This window comes from Cupressus sempervirens, chromosome 2, assembly GCF_028749045.1.
Source record: "Cupressus sempervirens isolate cs-2001-9-10 chromosome 2, ASM2874904v1, whole genome shotgun sequence".
NCBI classification, from domain to species: Eukaryota; Viridiplantae; Streptophyta; class Pinopsida; order Cupressales; family Cupressaceae; genus Cupressus; species Cupressus sempervirens.
In genome coordinates this window covers 59,486,230-59,508,496 of record NC_143119.1, presented here as the reverse complement: position 1 = coordinate 59,508,496, position 22,267 = coordinate 59,486,230, and the positions used below count along the sequence as shown (strand labels likewise).

The following is a 22,267-nucleotide window of genomic DNA, read 5'->3' as shown; positions in this document are numbered from 1 at the left end:
ATGAAGAATTATTCTTTGGAAGGTTTTTGGCACGTTGCACAATCCAAAGGGCATCTGGTTATATGCATACACTTCGTCTTCTGCCATGTACGTAGTTTTCAGTTTGTCTTAATCTGCAATCGATATTTGGTTATAACCAAAAAAACCATCCATAAATGAATACATTTTGTGTTCGGATACCTCTTCCAATATTGTGTTTGTGAATGGGATTGGGAAGAGGTCCTTTATAGTGAGCTCATTCAAACATTGAAAATTGACATAGATTCGGATTTGGTTTGTGTACTTTTTCAATGTTATTACAATGTGTGAGACCCATTCACTTGTCTGGACCTTGAATATGATCCCTGACTTGAGCATACGTTGGATTTCTAAATCAACCTTGTTGGCATAATTTTTATTTATTCTATACGGTCTTTTCTTCACAGGTATGACTCGTGGTACTAGAGGTATGTGGTACACACGCATCTCTGGCAATACGCCCTTTAAATCCTTATAAGTCCAAGCGAATACATCTTTATATTCTATAAAGATTTTAAATGCTGCTGCTTTCAACAAGATCCCAATCATCACCAACCAATACGTTGCTTGGGCTTTTAGTGTAACAAACAGATTTTCATAACCAATTCAAAACACCTAATAATCTGATTTAAATAGTAACTGATTCCATGTCACATGACAATGACTTCCATTTAATTGAATTTAACTAGGATAAAGTAACTGTTTCCTATTCTAATTGTAATTCTTATTCAGCTGATATAACGAAATAAATAAATGAGTACTTTGCTAACATTTTAACCATTACTAACTGATAACATATTCAGCTGAAAATAAAGTAATGACTATCTTCTATATCAACCAATACAATTCATTTAATTTATACTACTAGAAAACTAAACTATCTATTTATTCTTCTATGGATTTAAAAGGTAAATGTGCAAAAAGAAACATACAGATATAATGGAGGAATTCCTTTATCATGTTGTTCATTGGGCTTGATATTAAGACATATCAGGTTGGAAGGAGAGTAGAGAAAATACAGAAAGGAAGAAGGTTGTTCCAAATCGATTCAAGATGTTCTTTTTAATGGTCAGTCGTGACCTTTTGGCTACCATTGGTCATCAAGAAGACTATTCAGATGCTTTATAAATTTGAATTTAAAAAGAATTAAAAAGTTGAAGTTTAAATTTTATTTTGTTATTATTATATGTTCTTATGTACGTTCATATGTGTATATTGATGAGGTGATATCATTAGATTATATAACTATAATTTATTGGTGCCACTTCATTTATATATATATATGTGTTCGTATTTAAGGGTTTATTATAATGATAAAATTAGGAGATTTAATATTAATTCCAAGGTATGAATTATACTTTAATTTAGATTACTTTATGTTTTTATTATGTTGTTTTCCTAATAGCTCATGCATGCCCATAATGTAATCTGCGGTCAAGTCTTCGTATCCTCTCCAAGGAAGTCTTAGGTCATACCTGCTAATCCTGATGATTGAACTGAACGACCATCCCATTCTGATGATCCCATTTAGCAATGCTTCCCCCCTCTTCAGTCTTCTCCTGCAATCACCCAATCAAAACATTCTTGCCCACACCTTAATTCAAAATATATTGATCGTTAATTCAAATCAAACGATTGTTAATCATCTAATGATAGTTATAGAGCACTAGTTATTTCATTGTCTATAATAACTAACTCATTTCACATAATCATGAAAGAAATAATTCGTTATCAGTTGGTACAACATTTATAATTAACTAACTCATTTCATATGATCAAGAAAAGAAATAATCTGTTAACAGTTGATACAACGTATATAATTAACTAACTCGTTTCACATGATCAGGAAAAATAATTCGTTAAACCAACAATTATGATGAATTTAAAAATTAGGGCAAAATTTGGGATGTAACACTTAGTGTCGCTAAGATTAGTAGTCCATATGGGTGGCTTCTCGTACTTGATTGGCCTTTTGACTTCAAGTTTGTGAGCGGAACTTTCATTTACCCAAGCTACACCTTCTTTATATTCTCCAAACTTTGGTAGAAATACCATCTTTCTTAGCAGGTTGGTAAAATTCCTCCACCCCCAACATATAGCTATGAAAAAATTCGTAGTCCCCGATTTGCCAATGGAAGAGTCCATTCATTGAACTTACATCATCCTCTAAGAATTCTTCTAGTTCTAGTACACCTTCATCATTGGGCTCCATTTGTTTTCTTCCTTCGTCTATCTTGCCATGCTCTTCATCTGACTTAGACTCCGAAGACAAGGGAATCTCCTCGCTCACCATTTGTGTACAGAGGTCGATAATGAAGTTTTGTCCACCACTTTCCATCGACAATGTATTCTTCTTCCAATTGTGGTTTGGCTTCATTGACACCTACCATCCCCTATCGAGAATGATGTCATACACGTTCTTCAGCGGGATCACAACGAAGTCCAGTACAAACAGTTGTGTCCTAATGGTTTATGAGCCATGAGCATCTCGAGGAGTTTTATTCTTTGTAGATCTGCACTGAGTAGGTTGAAGGTGGGTGGCCATAGGGTAGGCTTCCCAAGCTTTTACATGTCTCCTTGGGCAAGACATTTACCCCCGACCCATTGTCAACTATGGTATCCGTTAAAATAGTTCCTAGAATCCCCATTTCAACTAAAGTCGGGTGTTGGTTGTTGTTTACTGCTAGTAGCATGGGGTCCATTTTCAACCCTCTTGGAATGTAGGTTTGTTGCGCATGACTTATTTGGGAAGTGATGCTTAGTTGTGTGTTGCAGGTATTCAATAGTGCCATCTTTAGTTGAGGCATGGTTTGGAGAAGTTCTTTGATTTCGACTGGTATCTCTGTTTGTAACATCTGCCGTAGTATGTTTATTTTGGCCTTTGTCTGCCCAGACGCACTTGTCATCACATGAGTATATTTCCTTCCTCTGATGGCCTTCTCGATTTCTTCTTTTGCTTCGCGTACCCTTTGCTTCTTGGTACGGGGATTTGGGTACATGACTTGTTTCGTCTGTTTCGGGCTAAGTCACAAGGTTCGAGTTCGAGTTCGAGTTTGACAAGGATGAAGTTCGGATGAAGTTCGACAAGTCAAAAAACTCGAAAAAAAATTCGACATTAAATTCGCCTCGTGTAATTCTCAAGAAAATATGTTATTTATCATTATTATTATATGTTTGAGTTTAATGCAAGGAACTTTTCAATTCATAACTACAATAGGAAACATCTCTTCATGTCTAACAATTTATCCAATATATAATCAGAATAGTTTGAGATTACAAAATAGATTTGAAATCATTACAACAAAAGATATCACATTTATAAGATATAACCCATAAGAAACATGTGAAATCATGATTACAAAGTTCTTTTACTATCCAAAAGATAGATCAGCATTTTATACTTTAAAGTTTATAACTTCAAATAGCTCAAAATTAGCAAAAGTAAGAAGATAGTTCTTGTCAAAATATTATAGTCAAAAGTCAATACTATTAAACTTCAAAAAAGCTCCAAGTTATCGAGAGCACTTGGCTGATCTGCTCTAGAATCATCATCAGTGTCACTACTTAGCTCATCATCCAAAAAGTCTGGTTCCTCTAGAGGTCCAGTTGCCATGTCTTCTAAAATTCCCTTTTGTGAAGAAGTTTTGGAGTCCTTTGCTGATTGGTTCATGAGCAATTTTAAATTGCTGCGAACATAGACAAGATCTCCCAACTTTCTGGACAGCAGCTTGTTCCTCTTTTTAGAATGAATGTGGTCAAAACAACTCCAGTTCCTCTCACATGCTGATGAACTTGCTCCCTGACTCAATACTCTAATGGAAAAGCGCTGTAGTTCAGGAGTTTGTGCCCCATAGCTCATCCACCATCTATACCCAGTTACCTCTGCTGCTTGCATTCCAAACATCCCTTCTGCTTTCTTGTATCTCCAACATTGGTCCCTAATCAAAGCTGCTGTGTTTTGATCCGGCTCATACTTGCTAATGGCATCATAAAGCCTTGCCATAATTTCACTATCACTTTGTCTATCAATATGAAATAACTTGGGCTCCAAATAGCAAGCTGCTGCATGTAGAGGTGTGTGCATCATTTTCCACCTAAAATCAACTGCCTCCCATATCTCCATGTACTCTGCTTGCACATTCTTCAAGGCTCTCTGAATGGATTCTTTACAACGGTCCATGCTTTCATAAAGCATGCCAAGGCAAGGAGCGTCACCATCCACCATATGAAGAACATCAATAATTGGACCACATATGTTCAAAACCTTTGATCCACTTTCCCAAAAGTTGCTGTTTAAAATGATTTGCTCTATGTTCTTCCCCTTAGCACTTTTAGAAAGTGCTGAACTTTCCCACTCATTAGAACAAATCACAGATCTCAAAGCTGCTTTTTCTTCAATTACTCTCCTCAATGTGATATAGAATGAAACAAACCTTGTGTCACAAGGCCTCAACAACTCTCTCGATGCATGTTTCTTGTAAAGACTCAAGGTGAGACGATGGTTTCTAATGAAATTTGCAACTGATCTTCCTCTATAAATTGCCTCATGTATCCATGGGAACTTGGCCAAGTCATGAAGCAACAAATCCAAACAATGGGCTTGACATGGGCTCCAATAAATCTGTGGGTACTTCTCTACAATCAGCTTCCTAGCTCCCACACAGTTCGCTGCACTATCAGTAACCACCTAAGCCACATTTTTTACCCCCACTTCAATAATAGCTTCTTTTAATATTTGGAAAATATATGCTGAAATTTTCTTTTGATTGATCGTGTCAATCACTTTCAAGAACACAACTTCTTCAGGGGAAGCCACTAAAACATTAATCAAAGGCCTCTGACATATATTTGACCACCCATCACTCAATACAGTACAACCTGTTGCCTTCCAAGAGGCTTTGATCACATCTAACTTTCTTGTCACTCTGCCTTTAGACCTCTCTAAAAGAGTTGTTCTTAAAGCTTCTGAAGATGGAGGTGTGTAGCCTTTACTGAACTCTGCTGTTTTCACAACTGCATTACGGAAATGAGGATTCCTAGCAGCATTGAACGGGACAGCACCAGTAAAAAAATAATCAGCCCATGCATCATCCACCTCTTGTCTCTCTATTGGTTTCCAAAAGCTCTTTAATGTTCCACTTTGTTTTATTGCATCTGTGGATGTAGACTTGAGAAAACTTGAGGATGACACAGATGTGAACCTAGACACATCCTCTTGAATTCTTTGTTTTTTTTGTATCTTTTTTCAGTCAGCTTCACTCAAAAGGTTAGTTCTCTCTCTCTCTCTCTCTCTCTCTCTCTCTCTCTCTATATATATATATATATATATATCAGCTACCATTGCATCAGTCACAGCTGGACATGCTCTAACACCTCCTCCTGAACCCCCACTGATACCAAGTAAGTGGTCTCTTGCCCTTGTTAGACTTCCGGTAAAATCTTTCGTACAATTAGTACAATAGAGTTTAGCACCATCTTTTGTCACATATTTCCATACTTCAGACTTCGATTTTTTGGGAGCCATTCAATTACAGCGTGCATGATGCAAAAGAAAATTAATATTAAAAAACATTCAATATTTTCTTGAAGACGTTAAAAGAAAATATAAGAAATAATCATTTCAAACTATATAATGAAACATAAATAAACATCAAATTCCATTTTAAATTAACTAGATACAAAAAAAAACCCTTTTGAACTCTTATGCGCTAAAGTGACTACTCTATATCTTTTAAAATATAAAAGAAAAACAAAATTAATTTTCTATCTTTTTTATATACGTTAGTTCTTATTCTATATACAACTTTAAAATATTAAATAAAATTATAATAAATAAAATGATAATATTAATTATAAATGAAGATATTAAGTCTATGTTGTCTAACTATTTTAAAGTTTACTTAAAAACAAAAAATACATACAAATTTAAATAATTACAAAAATGAAATATTAAATCTAAATATTATTAGATTACTATTTTATATCTTATTATTCTATATAAAATATTTCATATAAAAATAAAATATTTCAAACTTTTATTTATAATATAATGGACTTAGCCTAATATAATATAATATACTATAGTGATATCACTGATATGATATACAAAAATTTAACAAATTAAACATAACCTATATATTATTATAATATATTATGTTATTAAAAAATGTAACCTAAAAAACTTAAAACTATGGCCAAAAAACATAACCTAAAAACTATGGCAAAAAATAATGTAAAATAATAACATAACCTACCTGTCGCGGGAGTTTGCCGACAAGTTGCAGGAGTGAGCAAGTTGCAGGAGTTGAAACTGCTGTCGTCGTCTAGTGCCGGAACTGAAGAGAATAGTTCATGCGCTGAGAACGAGAATGCAAGGAGTTCAGTTCGGTCGGGATTCAAATTGGTTCCAGCAGCATTTTCGCTCATGTCAAGACATATCAACTTCAGATGTCGTCGTCCAAACGTGTCCTCCAAAATTGGGCGGCCAAAATCAGACACGAAGTAGTGATAAAATCCAAAACGATCGAGATGCATTTGCAGTGCCGAAAAACGTTTATTTATAATATTTGTTTGGCCGAAACCCTTAAAAAATTGGCGTTTAAAAAGCATTTTTTGGAAAATGACAACACTTTTTCTGCCGTACGAATTTATGTCGAATTTTACGATTTTTTAATTTATCTTTTGTGGTTCGCCGAATTTCGAATTTCAAGCCGAAAATTCGGCGAACCTTGTGACATAGGTTTCGGGTGACAACAAGTACCGTCTCTTCCTCAATTTTGAGTAAATTTACACCTGGCTTTGGATAGTTTGCGTCTTTATGGTGTCCAGGACCACACCATCAACACAACTTCTAATTTGTGTCACTCTTTGCAGTTTCTGGCAAAGTGGTCCTATTGGTTGCATGCTGAACATTGAATCATTGGCCGACCCTTCAAATCATATTGTATTTAGCTTCTATTCTCATTCCCTCCTCTACCTCCCCGATGGTTGTTACGGTATCTGCCGGATGATGCATTATTGGTTTGCTGATTCAAGTTGGTCACCCCAAAGGTAGATTGTTGCTCTTCGGTAAAGAAAACTTGCTGCCTACAAGTCTTCATGTTGTATGGGTATTCCTTAGTTGAATGATCCATCATCTGGCATATGTCGCACATTAACTTTTTCGGGCATGACCCCTTTGTGCACCTGTTCTCCTTGCACTCTGTGCACCACGTCTCGCCTTCGTCATTGTGGCCTACACTCCCCTTTATTATTTTGAACTCCTTCAACATTCTCTTTATGTCTTTTTGGAGTGCTTGAACGTTTTTATTTGGTTTGCCCTGACTTTCACTACTGCACCCCTCTCCGGACAATTCATCACTTTCTAACAAAGACTTGGTTCGTATCTTCTTTTTCTTTGATGTTTTCCCTTCACTTTTTAGGTTCATGGCTTGGTCGTAGGCATTTGAGTATGACGTTAGCAGTACTATCTTCATTTTCCTCCGTGGGGGGGCGTTCAATCCTTCAACTATTCAACTCTTCTTCAATTTGTTCGCTTGTTGAGTGACCAGTCTCCAAAGTAATTCTTTGAGCCTTCGGTTATAGGCTTTTATGGCCTTCTTCCTCTACTTCAAACTATAGATCTTTGCTACTACTTTGTTGTTGTCTTGAAGCAGTCTGAACTTTGCCTGGAACTCTTTTTTGAGATCATCCCACAAGCTTAATTTTCTTTTATCCATATTTGAGTACTAATTCATAGCAACTCCTCATAGAGTAGTTAGAAATTGCTGTACCCATTCCTCCTTATCCGTGACTGCATTGGCCATTCATATTTTTCACATTGTCGTCTCAATTGATAGTGTACCAAATGATTGGGTTCTTGAACTGATAGGATTAGATCCTGACGGGTTGCTTTGACCATCGTGTTGTTGTGTCCCTTCGATACTTGTTCCTACCCCAATGTCTTGAGCTTCCCTCGCCTCTTCTCCTTCGACTCGGGTTTCCTCCCTTCACGGTGTGCGAGATAAGTTTATGAATTTTCTCGCATTTCTTTGATCAAGTTCAGCTTTTGTTGTGGCTTCTCAAGCAATTCTTCGCTGCTTCTCACTTGTCAGTGTTCCAACAAATCGTGGCCTCTACCTTCAGTGGTTCATGCACCTTCTGTGGCACCCCTGTGGTCACCCTCCGTGACACCTTTGAGGTCCCATTCAGACAACCCTTCAACCAGTTGTCCCTCGGCAAGTTGCCTTAACCTCTGTCTTTGTTCGGTTTGCTATGCAAGAATTAAAGCTTCATGTTTGGTTTGCTGATCATCCGTTTTCTCCTTTCTATTTCTATTTTTATTTAGTAAATTGGCCATTAGTTTAAACAACTGCCACAAGTAGTAAACATAACACTTTTTATTTATTTATATCTCTGTACATATGGGTCGGTTGTGCGATCGTTACAAATTTACAAGTTTTCTTTTCATTTGCCACTCCCAAGGCTTAAAGCTCATGGGTTGGTCCTCTTCGAGCCTTATCACGTTCCTCCTCCCGACGGTTGTTTGCAGCAAAATTCCTCAAGATCTGTTGGTGACGTTGTTCCCTCTTAGTTTCTTCCCTTTGCCTCATTTGTGCGACAAATGCTTGTGCGAATAGATGAGGAAATTGATGTAAGAACCTGTTTGTCACGCAACTTACATTTAAGGTGTTGTAGATGGTGTCCTCAGAAACTACCGCGTGTGCCACCTCTCTTCGTACAAATGTTTTAATAGTTGCTTGAAACAAAATGTGGAAGTTCTTTGTTAGAGCATGTTCGCCTTCAAAAAGCTCTATCTTTCCATCCTCATTAGTTGTGATATTTTTAGGAACAAGTATTCCCATTTATCCATCAAGTTCAATTTGCTGTGTTGCTCCTAGATTCAATCAACAACGGCGCCAAATGTTTTCCCTCGTGGGTAACAAGAACTAATGCACAAATACGTAACAAGTTATTCAATATAGGAGATGTAGAGAACTCAGAAGCAACTCATATATTCATTACTCATTGAGCAAGGTTACGTTCGCAGTGCACAACATACCTTTAGTTATGAAGAAGGTTTATACATATAGTGTATGAGGGAGTGCGAGGCGAACCGTTGCACCCATATAACTACCTTGGTTCTGCCAAACTGCCTAACTACCAATTCTCCTGACAACAACTAAAGGATTGTAAAATCCTTTATTTAAATCTCCCCTTTTAATTCTATAGGGGTATTTAATAACTTTTCCATATCTTGGGGAAAAAGTCACATAACAACTATTAATGTACAATACTTGTCGTTGGCAAAAGAAATATGCCAAGTTACTAGGTTCACAGGGTTTATGCTTGTATCTGGGTCTATACTGCATTGAGTCCAGGTCCAATTTAGGGATTGTAGACATTTTCTTGGACAAAAATATGCTAGCTAGTGCTTTTCAATCCAAAATGATTGGGTTCTTTGAATCTAGGTTTTGTGCTCATTTAGGGTGCATTTAGACTCTTGAATTCTCAGGAGCATGTAGGTAGTGCCCACCATGTTCTGGGACGTATTCAAGTTTTCAACTAATGTGGGATGTTCAACAAATTTAGAATGTGAGAAACATTTATAGTAGAGAATGATAGTATCATCTTTGCTAACTTGCCGGGTAAAAACAAGATCAAATAGAGGGTTAAGATCTAACAACATAATTTTCCATGATTCTTGCAGCTCTTTCTTGCCAAAGGACATATGCTCCTTGATTGCCTTGAGCTCCCCGACTTCATAAATCATAATGAGAGTCGACTTCTCATGATGACTTTGGGTTTCATTGATATAGAGAGTATTTATATTTTTTATATTACTTTATAGCATATATTCACATAATTTATTAAAATTCTTGTGGTTGTTGGTATGCACATGCATCTTCTCTGCTGAGCTCGATTGGGATTGATATTGACTGTCTCCGTTCTTACCAGTTCTCGCTGAATGGCCCTGCTCATCTCCTCCCCTCATGACAGGAGTTAAATGAGCATGTTACACTAGATATGTACAGACAGTACATTATCACTACTTGAACTAATCCTCTTGGTGGCTTACGTCTGAGGATGGCCTTCTATGTGGAGCACTTTCTGGAGATCAATGATGGGATTATTGTTCGCCCTAGTTACCTATCTCGACAATGGTCTCATGCCTTGCGTATCTCTTTGGGGTCCTTCAGAGTTGGTTCTCACCGTCTTAGGGCTTAGACCAACCATAATATTGACAATGGAGAGCGGATCTATAAGTTGTATACTTTAGCTGAGGTCAAGACGAAGATTCACTTTATTTTTCGTTGCCCTATCTTTTATGAGATCAAAGGGAGATTTTATTGTCTGTTCTGGGATTGTTCTTCTCTTTCAGCTTTCTTCAATTATAGTGACTGGCAATCTCTCACACTCTATCTTTAGGATGCCACCTTGCTTCGTGATAGTACTTTGTAGTTACTACTTCCTCACCGACATACCTCTATTTAGCTCATTCCTGCCTTTTTCGCACCCTTATCCCCCTTACTTGGTGTGAAAAAGCCGTCTAGTTCTACTAGTTCTTCTGATCATTCTAGGTCTGTTAGACGTTGTAGCAGCTTCTTACGTCAACGACACTCCTCCATGAGCTCACAGAAACAAATCAAAGCTCCTATCCACTTGCACTTGTATCCTTCTGCGACTGATTTCTTATTGCCAAGAAAGGACTCCTAGTCTTTGCCTTGGCCTCTCTCTGCGCCTCTCTCTTCATCTTCTTCTTGGTTATTGTTGTTCGCTTTTCTTAGACCCCATTTGGTGCTCCTGCTGTTGACAATTGTCTTGTTGTAATCTCTCAGTCCCATAGACTTTTTGGTGGTCTTTCGTTGGACATTAATATTTTTATCTTATCTTATGTACATTATATTTTAATAAATTACAATGTATATTATAAAAACGGATTTGTAATATTTTCATTAATAAATATACACATACATAGTGAATTAATAATTTTAAGAAAAAATATATATTATATTATTTATGTTTAATGATTAATACATTACAATTTATTGGGAGACTTTAATGTAGATATATGATTACAATTTTATGGTGCTTTTGTTGTTTATATAGTACTATGTGACATTTTAATCTTAATTCATGCTTCTAGGCTACACACACACATATAAATGTTTTATATATGTTTTTAGTAATGAACCCAAACCCCATATCAAAATTTTGCCATATTGGCGAATTGGTTCTTTGAACCCGAACTCAACCAGGAACTGAGGAAATATGTTTTGTGACATTAACCAACGATACATGTTTGGTATTGATGCTATAACAACCAAATTTCAAAGGGACTAATAACCTCAAGATATCCTTTCTTTATCGAATAGAAGGATCAAGCTACCTTTCACAAGAAATGGAAAATGACTAATTAACTGCTAAATCATAACTGCATTTTTATGAAAAGATTTAAAAATTTTAACTGAAGAATTAAATACCCCTTTGATAAACTAAAAATAATGTTTTCAACGTATAGATTAACTATCTAAATTCACATGAATGTAAATAGTATCTAACTGCCATTTTTTATCTACCACTTACATATGAACAGGAAAGTAACTGCATAGAATATAAAATTGATACTGAAGCTGAGATAAAGATGCAACTGAAAGAAAATAATAGAATATTAACAAGGTTTAGATTGCACCATGTCAAGAGGAGTAGGAGCTGGTTTGTACTGTGCAAGTTTAGGCATTTAGAGGAGAGAAAAAGCATTGACGAAGGCTTAACCTCCCAACCATGGACCTAGTGTAATCCCTACTCATTCTCTATTGAGAATGGCCCTACCCTGCACGGGATAAGACATGCGTACACCATCTTGTCCTGCCACCTAAGCAACCCGTTGTTAGAGTTGTGAACTACAGAGCCGGCTAGACTGTGGTATGCCCCAATAGATTATTCATCCAACTATGAGTTATCCTGACCTTTGGCGATCATAGCAGCAACATTGGCCACTAAACCTACCTTGGCTAGGGATTTCCAAAGGTCACTATGTGCCCGATCACTCACCGCTCAACTTGACAGACATAACTAATATCTAGTTACCATTATGAGCTGACTAGATTCTAATTATATTGGTTTTCATAGTTCTGATTTATCATTCTGTTTTTCACAGGTTTATTATTCCTTCCATTTCATGTGGACATCACCACTCATCTCAACCGTTATTGGCTATCCTTGATGATCTCTGGTGCGTTTCCAGCTTGCATTATATATTATTTAGTTGTATAAAGGAACTTTTTTATTATTCCTTCCATTTCATGTGGACATCACCACTCATCTCAACTGTTATTGGCTACCCCTGATGATCTCTGGTGTGTTTCCAGCTTGCATTATATATTATTTAGTTGTATAAAGGAACTTTTTTTCTGCACCTATAATTTAGAAAAGAAAGAGGAAAAAAGTTTTATGATTTCAGAGTAGCCATATATGTTTTCAGCCAAGAATGGGCTTCCACAATCTCAGGGACATAAGCATTCGATGTCACTGTATTTTTGAAGCATGGATGGCATGTTCCATCAATTTCTCTTGGCACAATAAATAAGCTTCAGCTTATATTAAATAACAGAGGCTATTATGAGCCCTTAGAGTGCTCTTGGCATGACTGGTATATCAATTCCAATCTGGTCCATACGAACTTTACATATTTCAACGAAGGTCCAACTGGACTGCCTTATGCTATGTATGATAATTTATTGACCATTAACGTGGAAATAAAATAAACTCAGGGAGAATACAAACTGAATAAGGAAACCTGATTTGTATTTCACTGGCTTCCAACTCGACTCAATTGATGAACAATGATCTTCAATGAATTCTACTATATGGTGATACCGTTTCGATATTGCTATCTGTATTGACAAAATGAATTCAAATGAAACATGTAAGTGCAGGCATGACTGTGGAAATGGTGGAGCTGCGACTGGTTCAGGAACAATGTTTGATCCTTTGGTTGAAATGCAACTGATAATTAATATGCTTCTTGCAGGGAGTGTAAAACTTTTGACTTGAAAGCATGATATCCTTTCCTCTAGCCATCGTGGGAAAACAAAAAAGAACAAGGTGGAGTTATGATTTGTATCAAGGACAAGGTGGCAGATACATGCATCTTTCGTTAAAATCTTGGCTGATGGCCATGCAATATTGGAAGAAAATGGAAGGCCTAAATAATAAAAGATCTATAGGAGCTGATGAACTTTCTTGAATTAAGATTAAATTTGATACAGGAATTAAATTTTCACCCATAATATCATATAAGTGATACTTACACTATTAGTATTTACGTATACTTGTGCATATTATTGTGTCTACATATACATATACATATATATACATATATATATATACACACACACAGACACACACAGACACACACAAACACAGACACAGACACACAAATATATATAGATTCCAGGGGCATTACTTATATGATATAATACATCCGACATCATATAATGCATTGCATCCATAATCCAATTTAAAGGTAACCATTTTTATTTCGTTTATTATTTATATAAATATCTTTTTAGATTAGATGACCTAGTCAGCTCAGAGTGGAAACTTGGTATTACTTAGTCTGCCCTAGACTGTTTTTTTCTGGCACAAGGTGGGTTTAGAGGAATACCTGGCGAACTCAGTGGCAGGTTGGTGGTTGTGCCCTAATCCCTCCTTAACAATGCGCGCCCCTGGCAACCCCTCCCCCTCTTTGTTGCACACCTGCAAAGAAAATAACAAAGTGAAAGTACACTTTCAATATATTTACAATGCAAATGATATAAACATAACAAATAACCACCTTAACCAACCATTTCAATTCACAGGAAATCATAATGAATAACCAATTTAATCAACTATTTCCAATTCACAAGAAACCTCAACTGCTATAATTTATTTTCAGAACATTTTTAAATTAAAAGAAAAATATGGGATGTAACAGATGCTCTTTTTTATGCGCATGCATTTGTAAATTATTAGAAGGTTAGAAAGGAGAAATGACTATTTGTGTAACTAGCTTGAAGGAGAATTTGATTGTTTAAATTTTTTATTCAATTAAGATAAATAAGTTTTTGTTCATGTTTCTTCTTCATTACAGTGCCTTTGACATGATATCTTTCATCCAGGTTGATGATATATTGGAATCCAAGCTGGATAGGAAATTCAAACTTGTCACTGATAAGGGGACTTTAGATGCAATCCGGCTCCATCCTGATGGTGCGGATAAACGGTACAGTCACAGTCTTTTGTACTGACAGTATTCCTGAAGAAGTGTTGTTTTCTCTTAACAGCTTATCACTGATTGCCATCTTTTGATGTGTCATCTAATAAATAAGAATAACCATATATCATGTTAAAGTTGATAAACGAAGGGGAAAATGAACTGGGGCACACTTGTTTTGTTGAGATGCATATGTGATTTTGAGACTACTGCTGATTCACAATACCTTTAGGGATGAAATACCATGTAGATAATGTGTATTTGGCTGGTTTAGTTTTCCTTTTCATGTACAATGTTGAAAACATTAAAGATAGTAAAAAGAGAATATCTCAAAATTACGAATTTAAATAGAGATAATCTAAAATATTAACTTTTGTGATTCTGAAAAATCCATGCAAAGTTGCATGTGTCAGTACCTGAGAGGCTCTTCTTCCTGAAGCCTTCGAATCTACTAGCAACCTAACTAACCGTGGCTCCACAATAAGTTTCATTTAGCCTCACTTATTACAGTAAGACTGGTAGTAATCTTCCACCTCAAGTGAATATGCATACAAGAGGATGCTATCTTGTCTTCAGCTGTTCACTCACAAAGAAGATATATCTAGGGACAATAAGTTATCTGGTGATGATCAGAAGAGATGGTTACTGGTAGCAGATATTTTCACAACTCTTTCAATGAGTGTTATTTCAAGATCACTGCTTCTCATGTGTAACTCAGTACAGTGGGATATATTCCTAGGAAATATCAGTTCAATTCTAATATTGAGCAAGATTTAGGGAAAGTCTACAATTGTGGATTGTGGAAGTACATTGTATTATAGGATTGTGATTATTCTCCATATTTAACCCATCCATCCCTGTTGAACTCACTTCTTAATTTCTGCTGGATGAACAATGCTGTCTGAAGTATTCAGTGCCATTTCTGGTTGGGCTTAATAAACGTAACACCATAGATGGCTCAGTAGAACTGTTTATAATGGGCAAAGTGTGTTTATCATTGTGACAATCTTCTCCAACTTTTCATGAAGCACTAGTCCTTAATGTTGAAACATGAAACCAACAAATGATCCGTTGAGCAATGTACCATTATGGATAAGACTTTCTCTAGTTCCTAGTGAATATAGGCAGAAAATACAATAAGGAGAATACTGGGAGGGAATACATCACTGCCTTCTAAATTACTTAATACCAAATTCTAGATGAATCGGGTGGGCTGGTGGGGAGAGCAGGGAGAGGGGGAGGTTGATTGGTCCATCCAAAGCATCCCAACGCTCCAGTTAGATGGTATGTAGAGTGAAGAGAAGTGCCCAAAAATTCACCAACGCCTACATAATTGGCTCAAACCCTCTTAAGCCATTCCATCATGAATGTGCCCCTTAGTCCATGCCTCTGCCCCTACAAGATTGACGATCATGTCCCTACCTTCTTCGTCCCGTAGTGGGAAAAGGGATACTACCTGCACCACCCTTGATTTGCTTGCACATCGACAATCTATGCCAAAACAAAAAGACAACTTCTATGTTGCACTGTCCCCGAAGGATGCCTTTTTGAGAGCCCCTTCCTTTTGATTAACAATCTCTTCATTTTGCATTTCATAGATGAGGGGAAATAATCAAGACACAATACATTGCCGAATGGTCGTATCGATTTCACTTTTGTAGTGATGCACCTCCCAAGGCCCTCGTGTCAAGCACATACACCATTCATCATCAAGGGGAAACATTGTTGCATTGTCCAATCATGTGAATTTCGGCTACCATGGAGGAGCACCATCAACACATGTACCATGGAGGAGCACCATCAACACATGTGGAACTCTAGCCTATGCTCGCATTTTCTAGCAGGCATTCCTTCAATCTATTCCAAGTTTTGGGATTCTTGTTAATTAATTCTCTCTACTCCTTAGCCACCCTTGCATTTGCCAAAAGATTGACAACTTCGTTGGCCTCTTGGTTTACATGCCTAATTGAAAAATTAAGCTTTTCCAAATCTTGCTATGCCCTATGCACCCACATCATACTTTCCAACTAGGTTTTTGCTTTTGAATATTCATTCACACATATCATTGAATTGTGTTCCAGGTCCATATTCCTAAAATCTTTATGTTTACATTCCCTTACATGTTCTATGTTGCACTGTCCCTGAAGGATGCCTTTTTGAGAGCCCCTTCCTTTTGATTAACAATCTCTTCATTTTGCATTTCATAGATGAGGGGAAATCAAGACACAATACATTGCCAATGGTCGTATCGATTTCACTTCTGTAGTGATGCACCTCCCAAGGCCCCCGTGTCAAGCGCACACCATTCATTAGTAAGGGGAAACATCGTTGCATTGTCCAATCATGTGAATTTCGGCTACCATGGAGGAGCACCATCAACACATGTCAAACTCTAGCCTATGCTCACATTTTCTATCTGGCATTCCTTCAATCTATTCCAAGTTTTGGGATTCTTGTTAATTAATTCTCTCTACTCCTTAGCCACCCTTGCATTTTTCAAAAGATCGACAACTTCGTTGGCCTCTTGGTATACATGACTAATTGAAAAATTAAGCTTTTCCAAATCTTGCTATGCCCTATGCACCCACATCATACTTTCCAACTAGGTTTTTGCTTTTGAATATTCATTCACACATATCATTGAATTGTGTTCCAAGTCCATATTCCTGAAATCTTTATGTTTGCATTCCCTTACACAATGCACCAATGCTCTCTTCTCTAGCTCATTATTGGTGGCGACCCTCAAATGTCCACAAAAAGCCCATATAGGCCCACCTTGCTCATCTCTAACAATGTATTCCATCTTGGCTGGTGTTGCCCTTTGTAGTCACATCTAAGTTTAGTTTCAGCCTTTCATTGGGAGGGGCAATTACTTGGCTTGTGTTCTAACATCACTCTTCTTGTATCTCCAACTCTTGTCGGCATCTTCACTTATTCTCAGAGCTTTTTAATCTCATCGTCCCATGTTACGTAATGAACTTTTCCTAATGTAGTTGTTTTAGATTCTAACAGTTTGATGCTCTCCATTTTCCTTATACCTCCTTCCATTTTGTTTCTATTAAGTCAAAAACTTTTATTCCATTCTCTCCACATGCCACATAAACATTGTAGGTAATGTCCCAATTTTAGCATTATCATTATAGTGAATGGATTTAGCCTATTTCTAGGTCCTTGTAGGCTAATACCAGTGATTAGAGGACCCTTTTGAGGGTTATGGCTATGTTTGGTGGGACTTACTATTTGTAGTAAGTAAATGGATGGTTCCGATGAGCTCAGATTAGTTAGAGTACTTGAATGAGGCTCCAAGAATTTTGGAGGGAGCATCTATTTTTAGTAAGTCACCCTGTCAGGTTCATTCATCGTCTTTCTTCTTTCTTCATCAGGATCACTCATATGCTATAAGATTTCGATTTGAATGCTTCTTCAATCATTTTTGCAAGATGGGTGGATTTTGATTATTATTTATTTAAAGACACTAAGGTTGCTATTTTTGCTGGTATTATATATTGGTCACCTTAGTGTCATAGCTTGTTGGAACCGGGTTGAAACGTATTAAATCTTGGGCACATGAAACAATGACCTTGTGTAACAGAATATAATGATATTGATGAAAAGGTCATTTTTGGAGCCAAAAGGGAGTTAATAAATTGTATTATTCAAATATGTGCCTAAGTTTAAAGCAAAGGGCATTTAAGTGGAAAGAGTCTTCATGAAACTAATTGTTGGAGTGATAAGGAAGATTTGTTTTATAATTATAAAATCAATGGCTTGTTGCAAATCAAATCATTCTTGGATATCTTTTGTTTGCATTTTGTGGAGAAGTTGATCTTGAGGGTTTTGACAAATTTGGTGTTGAAAGAATTGTAAATTATTTTCAGACTTTGCACTTTGAATTGGTTTCATCATGCCTATGAATTGTGCTTGAATTTAAAGGTATTAATTAAGGAGGAATTTTGCAAATTATTTGTGCTTGAATGTTGGGGTTTGAAGCAAAATTGCTGCAATTAGCTGAGGCAACATTGGAGTTTATTAATGCAGATTGCATCCTTTAAGAATATCAGCGTGTGAATTGGGGAAGGCTGCAATTTCTATCAGACAGCATTAATCATCTTTGGATCAGCGATATTCTTTAGGTGGTTCAAATCCCATTGTGTTGGGTAGCGTCACATGGGAATGAGCATAGTTAATTGGCATTACAAATCAGGTGCTTGCATTTTAAAAATAAATTGTGCAACATTAGTTTGGCATTGTAAATTTCTGCAACTTCATATATAAAATAATAAGGGTGTGAGAATTGTAATTGCTTTGTAATTATTTAAAATTTCTATTCATTACTTTCAATTCAAACTTTAGAAAAACAAATTCTTTAGTATAGATTGAGAGTTAGCCAGTAGAGCTCCTTACAATAAAGCAATCCACAAGCCACCCCAAATGCCCTTCCACTTCAATCTCGACTAGCTCATAAAGAAAACCACAATTCCCTCATTTTTCGGACCTGTCCAATGCAATTAAATTAGAAATCAATTCTAACATTGTTTAACGAAAGGAACACATAGGCTGAAACCAGTTGTATTCTATGTTGATGCGCCCCCTCCAATCCCTAGCATTCCTAGAACAGGGATGTCCCTAGGATGTTGTAATGTCCCCAATTTTGTCAGCATTTGAGTTTTAGGGATTAGCCTATTATTGTTATCCTTAAAGGCTAATTATTGTGGATAGAGGGTCTTTTGTGGCAGAGGCTTGACTTGGGAGGGTCTTATCTTCTCCACATTTTAGTAAGCTACAAGTTGACCTTCGTTTGGCTTAGACCGGACTTCGTTTGGGCTTAGTTTTGTGTACTTACTATTTTGGTAAGTTGGTGTTGATCAAGATGGACCCTTTCAATTTTTGGAAAGTGCATTTGGTCACATGGAGAAATAATAGGTATGACTCTTATTTCAGAGGACATTTAAAAGATGAGTATTTTGGGAGTTATTATATTTTTAGTGGCCAAATTATTATTAATTATTAAATGGCTTATTATAAAGTTATAATTTCACTTAAGTTGGGAGTTGAGTTATCATTGAAAAGTGCCATTTATTAATTAGTTAAGCCAAGTCAAGTGAGAGAATTTAGAGGAAACTTCTAATTAATGTTGTGTGGTGAAGCTTCTTAAGTGAAGTTACATTTTGGCAACAAAAGGGAATTTGGAGGTTATAAATACAAGCCCATTTGTTGAGAAAAACACTCTTGAATATATATATTTTTTTTGTTGCCTTTGTGGCTTTTTCTGAGATCTGATTTTCATGCCCTTGCTAAAGTATGGGGGTTTGAATTTTGAGTTGTTTCATTGGATCTCCAGCTGAAGTATTGTAGACCTAAAACTGAGATTTAATTCTAGGATTGCTTTGCAGATAGTTGCTGAGGTAACTATTTGCTAATTTCTCCTACTGTTTCACTGTGGCTAAGGAGAAGATCAATTGTTGGAGTTGATTATTTTCCAACCTACTACTAAGGTATAGTAGTTTTGGAATTTGAGTCTTGTGAATTAATTTGAGAGTCTTCCATTTCTGCTCCTGCAGTAGCTTGAAAGATAACTACTACGCTAGAAGTTTGTGATGATTCTTATTTGCATTTGGGGAGTTTGATCTCATTGAAGTTTGGCATCCATCATCCTTGGATCAGCGTGAATGTTATCTGCAATTACAAATGCCTAATATCCTTTCTGATTGGCGTGATTTCTGTCCTATGTTTGGCAATCAAATCCTTGCCATGAATGTCAAATTGCTGCACATTTGGGCAAGCTTTCAGTGTGGTTCGATCTGCATATATAAGGTGAATAGGGTTGCCCTATCGGGCTGTACAATTTCCTTGGTCTAGGCGGTATTTGGATCTGAATTTGGGCATGGTATTTCAGCCCTGTTAGACACTTCAGTGGCCTGCTATAAGGAGTGACTTTGATCTGCTTCAATGGTATGTTAAATCTGCATCTAGTGGACACTTAATCTTCTGTTATTGGGCATCATTTAGGGACTTTTGTAGCATTACATCTTAGGTTGCGATTGGTGGAGAAGTTTGATACTTTGCCAAGTTCATTGTTACATTTTACATCTCATTGTATGGGTGTTTAAGAAGTACTATTTATGCAATGAATAAAGAGGATATGTTCATTTAATTGTGTATCATTATTTTGATATCAATTGAAGTTGTGTCTGCAAAGTTTATTTTGAATAAGTTGAAGAATTTGGTGTTTGTCGAAGTTATAACAAGTTGGGGTTTTTACAAACGTGGGGTTGTTCCCAAGTCTCTAGTTGTGCCGCCCATAAACCGCTTTTCATTGCCAGGATGTCCCTCGAGCGTCTTGGGAACATTTGGCGTCTGTTTTGTAAGAAAAGTAAATGAGAGCAAGGAAAATGAAATCAATCCAAGTGAGTTGAGTAGGAAGAGATGTTACCATGAAATAAACAATTTGTAAAGAGAAAGCACCAAAGTAGAGCAACAAAGGAGACAAAGGATTTGATAAGGGGAAAGAAAAGAAACCCCTTGTGAGTATTACGAATGAAGGCAAATGCCTAGAAGAGAGAGAGAATAGTGGAGCAAAATAGCTCATTACAATAACATCAACGTGATGTGTAAAAAAAAATGAGAAAGAAGCATCTCTTTTATGGAGATGAGAAAGGAGTTGCATGTGTAAATCCTATTTCTATTAATGCCACATTCATAATAAATGTGTGCAAAGTGTCAAGAACCTCTTAAGGAGGATAAATTAGTTTCCTTTATGAAAGGAATTATAAAATGAGTTGTCCTCACATGTGGACTAGAGGACAAGTAAATGATATGTCCTCCACATGTGTACAATAGGACAAACTACATGTAGGGATCTTTGGAATATCTCAAATTAAATACATCCAAGGAAAGGTTAATATTTATAGCATCTTTGATAGCATGAATGTTGATGGTATTTGTAACAAACACATTTCCCAGGTCTTAGCCAACAACTGACATATCAAAGACAATATAGTTATTACTTCATTTTCATAGGAAGACAGTTATATTATTTATGTTCATGTGGATGAGAGTAATGGTTACAATCAATTAAATGAAAATTTCATAACTAACAATTGGAAACACCATCAATGAAATTACTATTGAAATTAAAATCTACATACCATGGAATTTGAAACCGAAATCCATCTAGGGATGCTTCTGCAAAACCCAGGGTAGTCCACAAATACTATTTAGGAACAAATGCCAACTACCATCAAATACCACTGTATCCTCTAGGGCATCAATCACTACTGTATCATTTAGGGCATCATATACCACAGTATCATTTGGGGCATTTGATACCTCTGTTTCATTCCTTTTCTTCCTATTGCTAACTGTGGCATAACATTAATATATATTGTTATGTCACATCTGATTTTGTTTCATGTTATTGCAGATTTCTCTCTCTCCCCTTTTCACCCCATCCTTGCCTATATAGCCGGGTGAGTCTCAGGTGTTTAAGTCTTAGAGTAAACCAACTCTTTCTGCTGAACCTCAGTTGGTGTAAGAGTTACATTTTTCAGCATGTCATATCACAATCTTTATGACTTGAGAAATGATCTTAATGGTTTGTAAGAAATATAATTTGATTATGATATAATTAGTAAAACAAAGATGTATGAACATATCATGCACATTGATGGAACTCTAAATTTTGGGAAAATTTAGGATCTTCATTTAAGATATAACGTTGAAAATTTGATAAAGCATTGACATTAATGTTGAAAGCATGAAGACAAAGACTGCGAGAGATGGATACAACCTAAAATTAATGTCATTGGGCAGATTCAGAAAGAAAGAAAAGGCAGAGTATATGGAATATGCAATGAATAGAAATAGTAGTATATAGAGTTCACTGTGATCAGTGAAAGATATACATAAGTTGAGCCTCGTCAAAAGTAAAAATAGAGATTGAGTATATCAGATGCTTGGTATGGATGTGAAACTCTGGTCTTCATGAATGACACCTAAACTATAACATCC

At 36.3% G+C, this 22,267-nt stretch overlaps 1 protein-coding gene across 2 annotated transcripts in view; it reads left to right on the top strand.

Annotated features, from left to right (window-relative positions):
* The window catches only part of AR401 (S-adenosyl-L-methionine-dependent methyltransferases superfamily protein), a 119,308-nt gene that overhangs the window by 54,835 nt on the left and 42,206 nt on the right, over positions 1-22,267 (top strand). For both annotated transcript variants that reach the window (XR_016359760.1, XM_089812625.1), the window contains exon 5: positions 14,163-14,266. Coding sequence is in view for 1 of the 2 variants with exons in the window: in XM_089812625.1 (XP_089668751.1) it covers positions 14,163-14,266 (104 nt within the window). In the remaining variant the exon portion in view is untranslated. The remainder of the gene's footprint in view (positions 1-14,162; positions 14,267-22,267) is intronic.